Raw genomic sequence first — 16050 nt, 5'->3', positions numbered from 1 at the left:
CCTGGACTGGGGGGAGGGTCTGCTGTATGCTTATCCTCCCATACCTCTGGTGGGGAAGACTTTGTTGAAACTCAAGTAAGACCGAGGCACCATGATTCTGATTGCTCCTTTTTGGCCGCGTCAGATCTGGTTCCCTCTTCTTCTGGAGTTGTCCTCCGAAGAACCGTGGAGATTGGAGTGTTTCCCGACCCTCATCACACAGGACGAAGGGGCGCTTCTGCATCCCAACCTCCGGTCCCTGGCTCTCACGGCCTGGATGTTGAGAGCGTAGACTTTGCCTCTTTGGGTCTGTCAGAGGGTGTCTCCCGCATCTTGCTTGCTTCCAGGAAAGATTCCAATAAGAGGAGTTACTTCTTTCTATGGAGGAGGTTTGCCGTCTGGTGTGACAGCAAGGCCCTAGATCCTCGCTCTTGTCCTACACAGACCCTGCTTGAAAACCTTCTGCACTTGTCTGAGTCTGGTCTCAAGACCAACTCTGTAAGGGTTCACCTTAGTGCGATCAGTGCATACCATTACCGTGTGGAAGGTAAGCCGATCTCGGGACAGCCTTTAGTTGTTCGCTTCATGAGAGGTTTGCTTTTGTCAAAGCCCCCTGTCAAGCCTCCTACAGTGTCATGGGATCTCAATGTCGTTCTCACCCAGCTGATGAAACCTCCTTTTGAGCCACTGAATTCCTGCCATCTGAAGTACTTGACCTGGAAGGTCATTTTCTTGGTGGCAGTTACTTCAGCTCGTAGAGTCAGTGAGCTCCAGGCCCTGGTAGCCCAGGCCCCTTACACCAAATTTCATCATAACAGAGTAGTCCTCCGCACTCATCCTAAGTTCTTGCCAAAGGTTGTGTCGGAGTTCCATCTGAACCAGTCAATTGTCTTGCCAACATTCTTTCCCCGTCCTCATTCCTGCCCTGCTGAACGTCAGCTGCACACATTGGACTGCAAAAGAGCATTGGCCTTCTATCTGGAGCGGACACAGCCCAACAGACAGTCCGCCCAATTGTTTGTTTCTTTTGATCCCAACAGGAGGGGAGTGGCTGTAGGGTAACGCACCATATCCAATTGGGTAGCAGATTGCATTTCCTTCACTTACGCCCAGGCTGGGCTGGCTCTTGAGGGTCATGTCACGGCTCATAATGTTAGAGCCATGGCAGCATCGGTAGCCCACTTGAAGTCAGCCACTATTGAAGAGATTTGCAAAGCTGCGACGTGGTCATCTGTCCACACATTCACATCTCATTACTGTCTGCAACAGGATACCCGACGCGACAGTCGGTTCGGGCAGTCAGTGCTTCAGAATCTGTTCGGGGTTTAGAATCCAACTCCACCCCCCTAGGGCCATGTTTATTCTGTTCCAGGCTACACTCTCAGTTAGTTGGATAAGTTTTTAGGTCAATCTCAGTTATGTCCTCGCCGTTGCGAGGCCCAATTGACCATGTTTGTTGTTTTGAGTGAGCCTGGGGGCTAGGGATACCCCATCAGTGAGAACAAGCAGCCTGCTTGTCCTCGGAGAAAGCGAATGCTACATACCTGTAGAAGGTATTCTCCGAGGACAGCAGGCTGATTGTTCTCACAAACCTGCCCACCTCCCCTTTGGAGTTGTGTCTTCCCTTCTCTTTGTCTTGCTACATATGAGACTGGCCGGCACGAGCCGGTTTCGGGCGGGAAGACGGCCGCGCATGCGCGGTGCGCATCGGCGCGCGAGGGCTAGCAAAGTCTTTGCTAGTGAAGATTCCGGATTGGAGGGGCTGCCGTGGACGTCACCCATCAGTGAGAACAATCAGCCTGCTGTCCTCTGAGAATACCTTCTACAGGTATGTAGCATTCGCTTTATCTGAGCAAGAACTCCTACACCTGATTACTCAAGTGACACTGAATTATCCTAGGCTGGTGATCATGGGATATTTCAATCTACACATCGAAACCCCAGATACCACCACAGCTGCCTTTTTGGACACGATGACAGCACTAGGATTTACACAGGTGATCAATTCTTCAACCCACAAAAAGGGTCACATACTAGACCTGGTATTCTACAAAGTGGTGGATATCCCACAGTTCTGGGATACCAGTATTGCAATAACACCCCTATCATGGTCAGACCATTTTCTAATTACATTTTCCCTATGTGACCACCTGAAACAAATGGCATCTCCCAGAGTTTGGAAGGAGATCAGAGACAAAAAAAAAAAAAAAAAAAACTGACCGCTGAGAATTTCTTAGAGGCCTTTAGCCACATGTGGATGAAAAGATAACTACAGTGTCAGAACAGGTTGACATCTGCAATACACGGTTAGCCAAGACCTTAGAGAAAACAGCATCACCAAGAAAGGTCTTATTCCCCACTAACAAACGCTCACTTTGGTTTTCTCCAGAACTTCAGATCCTTAAACAAGAAGGACGGAAACTGGAAAGGAGATGGTGTAAATCGCGCCTGGATGAAGAAAGGTCTACCTATAGGAAGCACATTGCAAAGTACCACCAAGCCTTAACAGCAATCAAAATACAGTATTTTTCTCAATTCATTGGACAGGCTGCCAATTCAACCAAGCAGTTCAGTATAGTAAACAGCCTACCACAACCCCCACAACAGAACCAGCCTGCCCAGTCGAAACTGAACTGCAATGGTTTTGCTGCATACTTTGCCAACAAAATTAAAAGTCTCTGCCAGGATTTAGAGGCAGTCCCCAACCAGTTAACCAGGGGTGCACAAACTCGCCCCTCCTGACAGAGACAGATGGGACACGTTTAACCCAATGACAGAGGAGAGTCTGGACAAAATCCTAAGAGACCTTTGACCAACTACCTGCTCCCTCGACCCCTGCCCATCAAAGGTAGTGGAACAGGCAAGTATGAGTCTCATAGAAGGCACCACAAAAATTGTGAACACCTCTCTTTCTAATGGGCAACTACCAATAGTATTAAAAAGGGCAGTGGTTCGCCCTTTGGTAAAGAAAAACAACCTTGACCAGGACAAACTTGAAAGTTACTGGTCAGTATCCAACATCCCATTTCTAGGGAAACTCATAGAACAAACAGTCTGTGTTCAACTTAATGATTGGCTAGGAGAGAAAAACTGGCTAGATCCATGTCAATCTGGATTCAGACCCGGTTATAGAACAGAAACGGTCCTCATATCCCTACTAGATGATCTTCACAGAAACTGAGATAGGGGATTCGCTTCGGTGCTAGTACTGCTAGATATCTAAGCAGCTTTTGACACTATGGATCATGATATCATTCTAGCTCAACTGATAGAAACAGGTATCAATGGAACAGTACTTGCCTGGTTCAGATCTTATCTATCAGGCAGGGAACAATCCATAATATTTGGCAGCAACTCATCACCACCATGGACACTGACCTGCGGGGAACCACAAAAATTGATACTGCCACCTATTTTGTTCATTATCTACCTCAAGCCACTAGCTGAGCTGATTCAGTCAGTGGACACTCAGTTCTACATCTATGCAGATGCTGTGCAGCTACTCATACCCATTGAACCTGACTTACTTATGGCCTTGAATAAACTGATTACCTAACATCAGTTCAAGAATGGGCTAAACACAACAAACTTTGCCTGAACCCAAGTAAAACCGAGCTTCTCTGGGTCCCTAATACAAGTGAATACATACCTGACATCAAAATCCCTTTTGGGAAGTATGAACTCCCCCTCAAATCACAAGTCAGGAATCTTGGAATACAGTTAGATTCAACACTTACTCTGATTCCCCAAATCCAAGCAACCTTCAGGAGCTGCTTCTACTATTTGTGACAGCTATGCTGCCTCTGTCCTTACATCGAGAAGATATATGTTATCCCAGTTGTGCATGCCATGATATAATCAAGACTGGATTACTGCAATGCACTATACAATGGTCTGACTAGAAAGGGCTTGCACTAGCTCCAGTTGATTCAGAATGGAGTGGAGGAGTGGCCTAGTGGTTAGAGTGGCGGACTTTGGTCCTGGGGAACTAGGTTCGATTCCCACTGCAGGCATAGGCAGCTCCTTGTGACTCTGGGCAAGTCACTTAACCCTCCATTGCCCCAGGTACAAATAAGTATCTGTATATAATATGTAAGCTGCATTGAACCTGCTATGAGTGGGAAAGCGCGGGGTACAAATATAAGAAAATAAAATAAAATGCTGCAGCAAGACTTATAGAAGGTTGCAAGCGACGTGACCACATCACACCATTTTTGCAAAAACGTCATTGGCTACCAATACAATACAGCGCTAAATTTAAAACTGTCTGACCTTCAAGGCTCTAAAAAGGAAATGGCCCCGAGTACTTGAAGAATAGGATGATCTTCTACACACTGCCAAGGACACTAAGGTCCTCTCAAGGATTATCACTAACCACACCCTCTCCAAAAGACATTACACAATGTGATACCCGCAAACGAGCCTTCTCCGGAGTAGCCCCCACACTCTGGAATGCACTGCCTGAAAGGCTTCACTTAACACAAGACTATCTCTACTTCAAGAAGCAGGTGAAAGCTCGGCTCTTCAACCAAGGCCTTTAATGGAAGATGTAACTAACTTGTTAGTCTCACTCACACACACAAGGAGCCACTCGGGCTGCACATAATGCATTAGGACATGTTTATCCACTCCTACCCTAGCTAATATTTAACCATCTCTCTAACCTCATGTTCAACTTTCTTTAAATTAGTGATCTTACTTTCTATCTCTTCTTACTGTCTTACTTATCAATATGTTCCATCTTTGCTTTACTCTTCACTATCAATTAAAATGTTCTATTACATATTGTGTTGACATTATAAGTAGTATACTATCGGGCTCATTTTCAAAGCACTTAGCCTCCCAAAGTTCCATAGAAACCTATGGAACTTAGCCTCCCAAAGTGCTTTGAAAATATGCCTCTTAGCCATACTTTTTATTGTTTGAATATTTTTACTGCTGTAATTGCCTATTGCTCATGTTTGATCTGTTCTTACTGTACACCGCCTTGAGTGAATTCCTTCAAAAAGGCGGTAAATAAATCTTAATAAATAAATATCAGTTTGTGTTTTTGAACTGTTTATTCTTAAGCAAAGTCAGTTGAAGTTTAACTCAAGAACTGCTGGTTGTTATTAAATTAGAGTGGACTTGAAGATGCCCCCTAGGATTTGGCATCGGCCACCTCCCCATGGGATTTGGTCCCTATCCAGCCCGCGCTGTCTCGACTGAAATACCATCTGTTTTATGGGTTCTGGTCTCGTGTACCTGTTCCAGGGAGCTTAGCCCACAACCTTGACTAAGGAGCAAGCCTTGGGTTACGTAAGTTTCTGATAAGCTTCCAATTTATACTCCTAAGTGATCATTACATTCTCAGAGTGAGAGGCATTTTCTTTTACCTCCTGCCAGATCCTTTCAGTTAGTGTGCTTGCTCTTGAGCTTACTCTTATTTTATGACCTTGTTGTAGAACAAGGTTCCTCCTTCTGTAAGATCTGTTAATGATCTTTTGGGATTTCGGAAGGCTATTAAAACTGACTTGTTTTAATCTAGGAATTTGATGAGTTGAAATGTTGATGAGTTGTTTATTTTAATTTAATATAGTTATATTTTGTACTATTATATTATGAATGTAATTCTGTAACCCGTTCTGGGCACTTTCAGGAGGAAGGGCTAAATAATTGAATAGAATGAAATAAACGACTTGCTGGTTGATACAAGTGGATTGATGATGAAATTTGTGTGTCAAACAAAGTCTAGAATGATGGTATATGATCAGTCTCAATAGCAAACTCACAAATAGCATACCGGTCACAGCAAGGATATCCCACATAAATAGCCTCAACCTCCTGTGATCGATACCAAGAGGAGGTAAGAAGGTTGCTTAAATTTTTCCCACAGCTAAAAGTAAAGCAGATCAACTGATAGAACACCTTATGCATCTGTAACACATGCCAGAATTTCTTGATGAGTTTTTCAATGGTAAATTCATTTGAAGAGTATTGTTTATTAATCTGTTGAAAGTTCCAGACCAAGACAGATCCCTGCAACACACCACTCGTAACGCTCCTTTCCTCAGAGTAAACTCTATTTACCACTAACTTTTGTTACTTTCCACTCAAACAGTTTCTAATCTAGTCACTCAATTTAAGGCCCATACCAAGGGTGCTCTGCTTATTTATAAGTTGCCTGAGTGGAACTGCTTGAAAAGCTTTGCTGAAATCAAAGTACTAGTGCTTTTCCTCAGTCTTACTCAATGATCATTCAGGCAAAGATCCATTTGATAAGATCTAACTCTTGTAAAACCTGCATTCCCTTGTTTTTCAAATCCACACTATCTTTATAGAAGCCTCACCATAGAGGATAGACTAACTGGCCTATAGTTCCCATCATCTTCCATTTTCCCACTTTTGTGGAGAGGGACTATATTTGCCCGTTTCCTGTCCTATTATGTTGTTGTATGAGTGGAGAGATGTTATGTGGTTGATGAAGGGGAGAAGATGATTACTTATGATTGATGAAAGGAAGTGGAGAATTACTTCGGTTTGGTTGGTGGGAGGATAGGAAGCTGAGGAGAGAACATAATTACTGTGTTCTGTGTGATGAAGAGAGGAGGATAAATATTTTCTGGGTTAAATGGAGAAGAAGCTAATGGAGAGCAAGGTAATTGGTAATTATTTTCTGGTTGAGGAGAAGGCTTTTTTTTATTGGTGCTTAAATAATTTGGAATCTTTGCCAGGGTTGCTTTGAACCATAGTGAATATTTGGGCTATTTTTACTGTGACAGCTCTCCCTATATATATATATATATATATATATATATATATATATATATATATATATATATATATATATATATATATATATATATATATATATATATATATATATAATGATGCGAAAGGCTAATCTGATATTACGGATGCTCAACGAAGCACCATCTATGCCTATATATATATATATATATATATATATATATATATATATATAATGATGCGAAAGGCTAATCTGATATTACGGATGCTCAACGAAGCACCATCTATGCCTATATATATATATATATATATATATATATATATATATATATATATTCCTATGCCAACACTGCAGATCCTGTCATTGAGCATCCGTTATATATATATATATATATATATATATATATATATATATATATAGGAATATATATAGGCATAGATGGTGCTTCGTTGAGCATCCGTAATATCAGATTAGCCTTTTGCATCATTTCTTCAGTCTTTACTCTGTCTTTCAATGGTCCAGAAGATTTAAGATCAGATCCAGGAAATAAATTTGACATTTGGGTGGAAGGGTGTTTTCAAGCCCCAAGAAGCACTCACAGAGCTGAAGAGTGAAAGTTAGTGATGGCTTCTATGGTTCTATGATTATGGTTGGTTGTCCTATAATTATGTATAGTAGCACATATGAGTTATCTTGTTGGGCAGACTGGATGGACCGTGCAGGTCTTTTTCTGCCGTCATCTACTATGTTACTATCCACCTTATAATTGAAAGAGAAAAACGCCTAGATTTCGACCCAAATCGGGAGATAGACGTTTATCTCACAAAAACGAATAAATCGGAATAATGGAAAGCTGATTTTGGACGTTTTCAACTGCACTCCATCGCGGAAGCGTACAAAGTTGACGGGGGCGTGGCGAAGGTGGAACTGGGGCGTGGTTATCGGCCGAGGAGAGATGGGCGCCTTTCTCCGATTATGGAAAAAAAGTATGCGTTTGTAGGTAGAATTTAGGGCACTTTTCCTGGACCCTGTTTTTTCACGAATAAGGCCCCAAAAAGTGCCCTAAATGACCAGATTACCACCAGAGGGAATCGGGGATGACCTCCCCTGACTCCCTCAGTGGTCACTAACCCCCTCCCACCACAAAACATGATGTTTCACAACTTTTTATTTTCACCCACCTCCCAGGCAGCAGTATGCAGGTCCCTGGAGCAGTTGTTAGGGGGTGCAGTGGACTTCAGGATGGTGGACCCAGGCCCATCCCCCCCCCCCTACCTGTTATAATTGTGCTGCTTAATGCTTAGTCATCCAACCCCCCCAAACCCACTGTACCCACATGTAGGTGCCCCCCTTCACCCCTTAGGGCTATAGTAATGGTGTAGACTTGTGGGCAGTGGGTTTTGAGGGGGATTTGGGGGGCTCAACATACAAGGGAAGGGTGCTATGCACCTGGGAGCTCTTTTACCTTTTTTTTTTGTTTTTGTAAAAGTGCCCCCTAGGGTGGCCGGTTGGTGTCCTGGCATGTGAGGGGGACTAGTGCACTACGAATCCTGGCCCCTCCCACGAACAAATGCCTTGGATTTATTCGTTTTTGAGCTGGGCGCTTTCATTCCCATTATCACTGAAAAACAAAAACGCCCAGCTCACAAATTGTCGAATAAAACATGGACGTCTATTTTTTTTTCGAAAATACGGTTTGGTCCGCCCCTTCACGGACCCGTTCTCGGAGATAAACGCCCATGGAGATAGACGTTTTCGTTCAATTATGCCCCTCTATGTTATATTGTAAACAATTTATACTTTTGGAATTTGCAGTTTCCTTGTCACTTGCAGCAGATGAATCCAGGAACTAGTGGGTTAAGTCAGCCTACCAGCAGGTGGAGATAGAGATAAACAAACTAAAGGCAGTGATGCCAGATGGCCAGCGCCAGTGTTGCCAGGTGGACGGTTTTCCCGCCCAATTGGGCGGTTTTCCGCGACCCGCCGCGGGAAATTTTTGGGCTTCTTTTTCTTCTTTTCCGCGGTTTTTCGGGCGGTTTTTTTCGGCCGCGGAGGGCGGGGTTAGTGACGTTCTGGGCGGGGCCGGTGACGGGGGAGGCGGGGCCGATGACGGCGGGGGTGATGACGCGGGGGTGGGGGTGTCAGGGGCGGGGTTTGAGTTTGGGCGGGTTTTGGGCTGGTTTTGGGCTGGATTGGGTGGGAAAAAAATTTTCCACCTGGCAACCCTGGCCAGCGCCTTCCTCAGTATGTCTCTACCATGTTTCCCCGAAAATAAGACACTGTCTTATATTAAATTTTGCTCCCCAAGACCTGCTAGGTCTTATTTTCAGGGGAGGCCTTATTTTTCGGGGAAACATCGGGGTCACCCCCCCACCCGAGATCGCCGGCTCCCCCCCTCGATCGGCGGCTCCCCCTGCCCTCAGTCGCTCCCGGAACTAACCTCTTAAATGCTTCCTTTCACTATTCATCTTCGCACTCGCCGCAAGCAGCAGGGCAGGCCACTCCTTCCTTCCATGTCCCGCCCTCGCCTGACGTAACATAACGTCAGGAGAGGGCGGGACACGGAAGGAATGAGTGGCCAGCCCTGCTGCTTGCGGCGAGTGCGAAGGTGAAAGGAAGCGGTTAAGAGGTTAGTTCCGGGAGCGACTGAGGGCGGGGGGAGCCGCTGATCGAGGGGGGGAGCCGGCGATCTCGGGTGGGGGGGTGACCCCGATGTTTCCCCGAAAAATAAGGCCTCCCCTGCTAGGTCTTATTTTCGGGGGAGGCCTTATATTTTCAAATTGCAGCAAGACCTCTACTAGGTCTTACTTTCAGAGGATGTCCTATTTTCGGGGAAACACGGTATCTCAGCAAGTGGTGGATGGCTTTTTATTCAGCTCCTGGGCCCAAGGCCTCTGAGGGTACTCCTGGGCTGGTGGCCAGTTTGAGCCGGGGATGGTGGACTGGTGATGTCCCCTTTGGCAGCATACACAGTTTCTGGGTCCCTGCTGCACCTCAAATTCCCTCTGAACAGGCTTTTGCTGTTCCTTTCCTTCCCTGTTTGTTTCTGCCTCCTCACTAAAAAAAAAAAAAAAGAGAACCATAGAATTTATTTAAAAAAGAAGCACAGAAGCACAGGGAAGTGTGTTTTTGCTGAGAGCAGGTTTGTGTTACTGCTTGTCTGAGCCTGCCTCGAAGTGGAGTCGGAGAGTTTTTTTGATTCAGCTCAGCTGTCAGTTCCTGCGCTTTCCCGGTCCGGGGTAAGTCCTGCTGGGTTCCTGTTCGGGGACGGGCGATGACAGCGGAGGTGGTAAAACGCTGTTCTTGATGCAGGAAACGGCATTCGGCGGTGGGCCTTTGTAGCACGTGATGCGCTGATTTTGCGGGACTCGACGGAGCGGTGCCCCCCCTCCCAAAAGCGTGCTTTCCCGCCCGGAGCCTGGCGATTCTCGCGCCATTTTGCGATTGGTTGCGGAGCCGGCTCCGGTGTGGTTTTGGGCAAAGCTTCTTCTCCGCTGGTAGGGGAGTCGGGGGGGGGGGGGGCCGTCAGACACTGTGGGTGGTGGTGCAGGTGCCATGGTTGCGACCTCCGTTGCGGGGGGAGGGGTTTCTGCCAGAGTTTATTTTGCTACTCCATCAGACGTTTTTGTTAAAAAGGGCCTTGCCCCCCCCCCCCCCCCACGCGGCTGCGACAGCTTCGGCCTTTGATTCTTTCAGGGGGTCTGGGGGTAACCAAGAGATTTTGAGGTTTTTCCCAGAGGATTTCTCCTCCCTTTAAAAGCCTAGGCTTTCTTTGGGGTCTGAGGAGGGGTCCTGCATATGGTCGCCTGCAGCTTCCTCTATGGTGGCTCTCTCGGAGCAGACGGGGGTGGAGGACGGTGTCCTCACTGACCAACCGGAGGACTCTTCCGCTGTAAGGATTTTCCATAAGGAGGAGTTGTCCTCCTTTATCTCTCAGGTGCTGGAAGCCCTGAATATAGAGGACCCTGAGGTTGTGGCTTCTCAGGCAGCCAACCCCAAGATGGCTAGTACCAGACAACCTTCTATGGCCTTTCCGGTACATAAAGCTATTGAAGAGTTGATTTCTGCCCAGTGAGCGGATCCGACTGGCCAGGCTGTATCCGGTTTCAGCGGACCTTTTAGAGCAGTTTGCTCTACCTAGGGTGGATGCCCTGGTGACGGCGGTCACTAAGAAGACTACTCTTCCAGTGGAAGGTGGTGTGGCACTTAAGGATATGCAAGACAGATGGCTAGAGGCCCCTTTAAAATGTGCCTTTGAGGTGGCTGCTTTGACACTTCAAGCTTCTGTTTGTAGTTATTATGCGGCTAGAGCTTGTCTCAGTTGGCTACATTCTGTCATGGTTTCGATTTCGGAGTCTGATATGCCAGGAACTCCTCAGATGTCGCTGATGGATATTGGGCTGGCGTACTTGGCGAATGCCTTGTATGATTTGGTCCGTGTTTTGGCCAAACTCATGGCCTTGACAGTTTCCTCTCGGCGTCTTCTGTGGCTCCGTCATTGGGCGCAGATATGGCCTCTAAGCAATGGCTCATTAAATTGCCTTTCCAAGGGAAATTGCTTTTTGGGGAAGGCCTAGAAAAGATTGTTAAAGATTTGGGGGATTCCAAATCTCAGCGTCTTCCGGAGGATAGACCCAAGTCTACTTCCAGGCAGGGAGCCTCGAGGTCACGTTTCAGAGAGACGCAACGGTATCGCCCGTGGCGGTCCAACGCAGCCTTTCAGCGTCCTTGTTTTGGGCAGTGTTCTTTCTTTCACAACAAGAAGCGTCTGGGTGCATCCCCCCCTCTTGTCAGGGAGCTCCTTCTCGGGCCTCCCAATGATGGGGTGCAGGTCCACTCGGGAGGAGAGCAGATCTGTGGTCGGCTTTCTCTGTTTCTTCCAGAGTAGGCCAGAACTACTTTGGACCAGTGGGTCCTCGATGTGGTGCGAGAAGGTTACAAGCTAGAATTCTTCTCTCCCGTCACAGACTTTTTCCTGGAGTCCTGCTGTGTATTGCAGGCCAAGAGGACAACGGTTCTAGAGTGTTTGCGAGACCTGCTAAGGATAGGGGCTATCGTGCTTGTTCCTCCTCATGAAAGGTGGTGGTGGCGGCGTTCCTGCGGAAGTAGAGGATTCGAGTGCATCCATATCTCGACGACTGGCTGATTCGGGTGATGACAGCAGAGGACAGTCGAGTGGTCACCAACCGAATGATTACGGTTTTGCAATCCTTAGGTTGGGTGGTCAATATGGACAAGAGTAATCTGGTTCCTTCTCAGAGTCTGGAGGATCTTGGAGTGCAATTCGATGAAGCGGGGGAAGGTGTTTCTCCCTGAGGGGTGAAGGATCAAATTGCTTTCTCAGGTATGGACCTTATTGTCACGCTCCCCGAGTGTGGAACTATGTTCAGCTCCTCGGTTGCATGACGGCGACCTTGGAGGTCAATCCATGGGCAAGGGCTCACATGCGGCCTCTTCAGAATTTCCTTTTGAGCAGATGGTTGCTTACGTCACTGGATTATCAACGATGCCTTCCTTGGTCGAGCCAAGGACAGTCTCGCGTGGTGGCTCCGGTCAGCCAGTTTGCAAAAGGGTGGCGTCTCCCAATTGGGTGGTAGTCGTGACGGATGCCAGCCTTGCGGGCTGGGGAACCCATTGTCTTCATCGAGTAGCCCAGGGATCGTGGACCCCTCTCGAAGCGACTTGGCCGATAAATTGTCTGGAGTTGCGAGCAGTCATGAATACACTGCGGAGTTTTCAGGACCTTCTTCAGGGGCAGGCGGTTCGTGTATTCTCGGACAACACCACGACTGTGGCCTACATCAATCGGCAGGGGGTCACTCGCAGTCTTCCCTTGACAGTGGAAGCGTCTCGTCTTCTAGTATGGGCGGAAGCGCATGATCAGAGTCTGTTGGCAGTGCACATTGCTGGTCAAGACAATGTTCAAGCGGATTTTCTGAGCCGGACTCTTGGACGCAGCGGAATGGACGCCGTCATACTCGGCTTTTCGGCTGATCTGTCAACGTTGGGGAAGACCAGTAATGGATCTCATGGCCATGGCTTGCAATGCCAAAGTTCCCCAGTTCTTCAGCTGCAAACGGCAGCCAGGATCCACAGGATTGGACGCTGTTCTCCAGCCATGGCCGGAACAACAGCTACTGTATGTTCTTCCTCCGTGACCTCTGATAGGGAGAGTTCTTTGCCGCATAGGGCGGCATCGGGGGGGTCGGTCATTCTAGTGGCCCCAGACTGGCCCCGACGGACGTGGTATGCGGATCTCGTTCGAGCACTCTCAGAGCCACCATTGTGACTTCCGGTGACTCCCGATCTGCTGCATCAAGGGCCAGTTCAGATGGAAAATCCCTCCCATTTTGGTCTTACAGCTTGGCTATTGAGAGGCGGCATCTGAGGAAGAAGGGATTTTCAGGACCAGTCATTGCCACTCTTTTGGGGACACGGAAGCAGTCTACTTCAGCAGCGTATGTGCGAGTGTGGAAAGCTTTCTCGGCGTGGTGTGCTTTGCATGCTGAATCGCCTTTTCGGGTGGACATTCCGATTATTCTGGAGTTCCTTCAGGATGGTCTTCAAAAGGGATTGGCATATAATTCCCTTCGAGTGCAGGTGGCCACGCTAGCCTGTTTTAGGGGCAAAGTGGACGGTTCCTCTTTAGCAGCTCACTCTGATGTGGTCTGTTTCATATGCGGGGCTCTTCGGCTTCGGCCTCCTCTGCGGCAGCCGTGCCCGGCATGGCATTTGAATGTGGTACTGCGAGCCCTCCAGGCCCCACTGTTTGAGCCGTTGAATAAGGTTTCTGAGAAGGATCTAACAGTTAAGACAGTGTTTTTGGTGGCCATTGCTTCGGCTAGGAGGATTTCTGAAATTCAGGCTTTGTCTTGCAGAGATCCTTTTTTGCAGTTTTCTGAAGCAGGGGTGTCGATCCAGACGGTGCTGTCGTTTCTACCTAAAGTGGTTTCGGCTTTCCATGTCAATCAGGCAATTTATCTTCCATCTTTTCGAAGAGAGGATTATCCGGGGGAGTTTTTCTCTCTACGTTTCCTGGATGTGCGGAGAGCCTTGTTTTGGTACTTGCAGATCTCTAACGAGTTTCGACGCTCGGATCATCTTTGTGCTCTTGTCAGGATTGAAAAGAGGTGAGGCGGCTTCTAAGGCTTCCGTTGCTCGCTGGATTAGGTAAGCCATTGGAGCGGCGTATCTGCTACAAGGGCAGGCGTCTCCAGTGGCCCTGAAGGCGCATTCTACTCGGGCACAGGTGGCTTCTTGGGCGGAGGCGTCGGCCTTATCTCTGGAAGAGATTTGTCGGGCGGCTACTTGGGCGTCCTGTCATACTTTTGCGAAGCATTACAGGCTAGACATGTCTGCTCGGGAGAATGCGAGTTTTGGGGCGGGAGTGTTGGCATGGGGAGTTTCGGCTTCCCACCCTACTTAAGGAATGCTTTGGTACATCCCACTAGTTCCTGGATTCATCTGCTGCAAGTGACAAGGAAGGTAAAATGATGTCTTACCTGATAATTTTCTTTCCTTTAACGCTTCAGATGAATCCAGGATTCCTCCCTAGTTCAGCCTAAGTTTTTTTCATTTTTGGCACAGTATGGCTATTTTTTCCTTCTGTGTTCTCTTTTGCAGAGTTCAGACTGATATGGAAACACGGAAAGGATTCCGATTTCTGGATCAAGTTGCAGTTATTTCGAAGTTCTTATTTGGTTCTCTGTTTTTCATAGTGAGGATGGTTTCTGGTTGTTATTGGTTTCATATTTTTGGCCTTGGCAAATGCTTACGAATGACGTACTAACTGAGGAAGGAGCTGGCCGTCTGGCATCACTGCCGTTAGTTTGTTTATCTCTATCTCCACCTGCTGGTAGGCGGACTTAACCCACTAGTTCCTGGATTCATCTGCTGCGTTAAAGGAAAGAAAATTATCAGGTAAGACATAATTTTACCATATAAATACACAATAAATGAAATGATGCCTAACTATCTTTCTCATTTTCTCTCTTTCCAGATGATGTAGTATGTTCGACTCAAGGTACTAAAAATCAGTTTCCCCAGAATTCCTTTGCCTGTACCTTTTTTCGATGGGAAGAGGATGAAATACCAAGGTTTGTGTGGTATGGAGTTGTAAAGGGTGTTTATATGGGGCACTCCCTTCTTGCCTCAAAAAGGAAGCTGAACAGAAAAGACTAGAAAAATGCAAGCCTTTCTGGCAAAGGGAAAACACTTGAGTTCAGTTTGTCTCTTTTATAATAATGCTAAAATTTATTAGAGTAAATAATTGGTTACAATAAAAATTCTTTTATCCCAGTATTACAGAAAATTGAATTCTTATTTATATCAGTCCAAATTTCAGTATAAGGAAAATAAAATCAATCTCTCTCTCTCTCTCTTTTCCCTTCGGAAGCTGTCAGACTACTGCATCTTAGTTTGTCCAATCACTTAATGCCTTATATTTTCTCTCTTACTTATCTGGTATTCTTCAACTCTAACCTCTAAGGTCAACTTCACATAATTCTGTTTGTTTGGTATTTTTCTCAAATATTCATCATTTGCCCTTTGCCCTCTTTACCTATCACACTTTATGGTCCTTCTCTGAAAATGTCCCTATATTATGTTTAAACCTGTTTGACACAAACAGACACTTCTTAACGTTTATAGCCCATTACGAGGGTTAAGCAAGCCTGTCTATAGTCTGTGAGAAAACCAAGACTCAAGCTAGCTAATTGCCTTACAAATAAGAAAAAGGAATGTTATACAAAGCTGACTGATCTGAAAAACCAAACAGCTCTATACAAGGGGCTCCAAGTCCTTTTAGAAAGCTTTAGTTGATCTGAGTGCTTATATCTCCCCTCTCTGCCCAACTAATTTATTTTTTAATTTTGTAGTATTTGTGTTTATTTTGGTTTTATCTAATCAATTTCTCTGTTTAATATATTTAACTTTTTACTGGTTCCTAGATTCTGATAATTGGCCATAGTGAACTATTTACAGTTAGTTCTAGTAGCACTATAGAAATGATAAGTAGTAGCAGTAGTAGTTGCTAATAAATTTAATTCTTTCAGGAGTCAGAGAAATAAGGCCATGAGATCCTACAAAAGGGTAATGTCACGGTAAACTTGGGTTTGCAGCCTATCTTCATATTTCTTCTGGCATCCTCTGGAGTGACTCTCACGTCTATCCTGAAACATTTGGGCCTTTCATAAGGTTAGGACACAAAGTGGTGAGCTGGATTGACTGATAGCAGAGGGTGGCGGTAAATAGAATTTACTCGGAGGATAGAAGGGTAAGTAGTGGAGTGCTCCAGGGATTGGTACTGGGGCTGATTCTATTGCAGTATATTTATGAGCGAC

At 46.3% G+C, this 16050-nt stretch overlaps 1 protein-coding gene across 2 annotated transcripts in view; it reads left to right on the top strand.

Moving 5' to 3' along the window:
• REV3L (REV3 like, DNA directed polymerase zeta catalytic subunit) overlaps positions 1-16050 on the top strand; it is a 567479-nt gene that overhangs the window by 95100 nt on the left and 456329 nt on the right. For both annotated transcript variants that reach the window (XM_030199216.1, XM_030199218.1), the window contains exon 5: positions 14709-14805. In XM_030199216.1, coding sequence (XP_030055076.1) covers positions 14709-14805 — 97 coding nt within the window. The remainder of the gene's footprint in view (positions 1-14708; positions 14806-16050) is intronic.

The sequence above is a fragment of the Microcaecilia unicolor genome, chromosome 3 (assembly GCF_901765095.1).
Source record: "Microcaecilia unicolor chromosome 3, aMicUni1.1, whole genome shotgun sequence".
Classification (NCBI taxonomy): Eukaryota; Metazoa; Chordata; class Amphibia; order Gymnophiona; family Siphonopidae; genus Microcaecilia; species Microcaecilia unicolor.
Note: the sequence above shows the minus strand (reverse complement) of the source record. Positions and strands in the feature narration are given on the sequence as shown.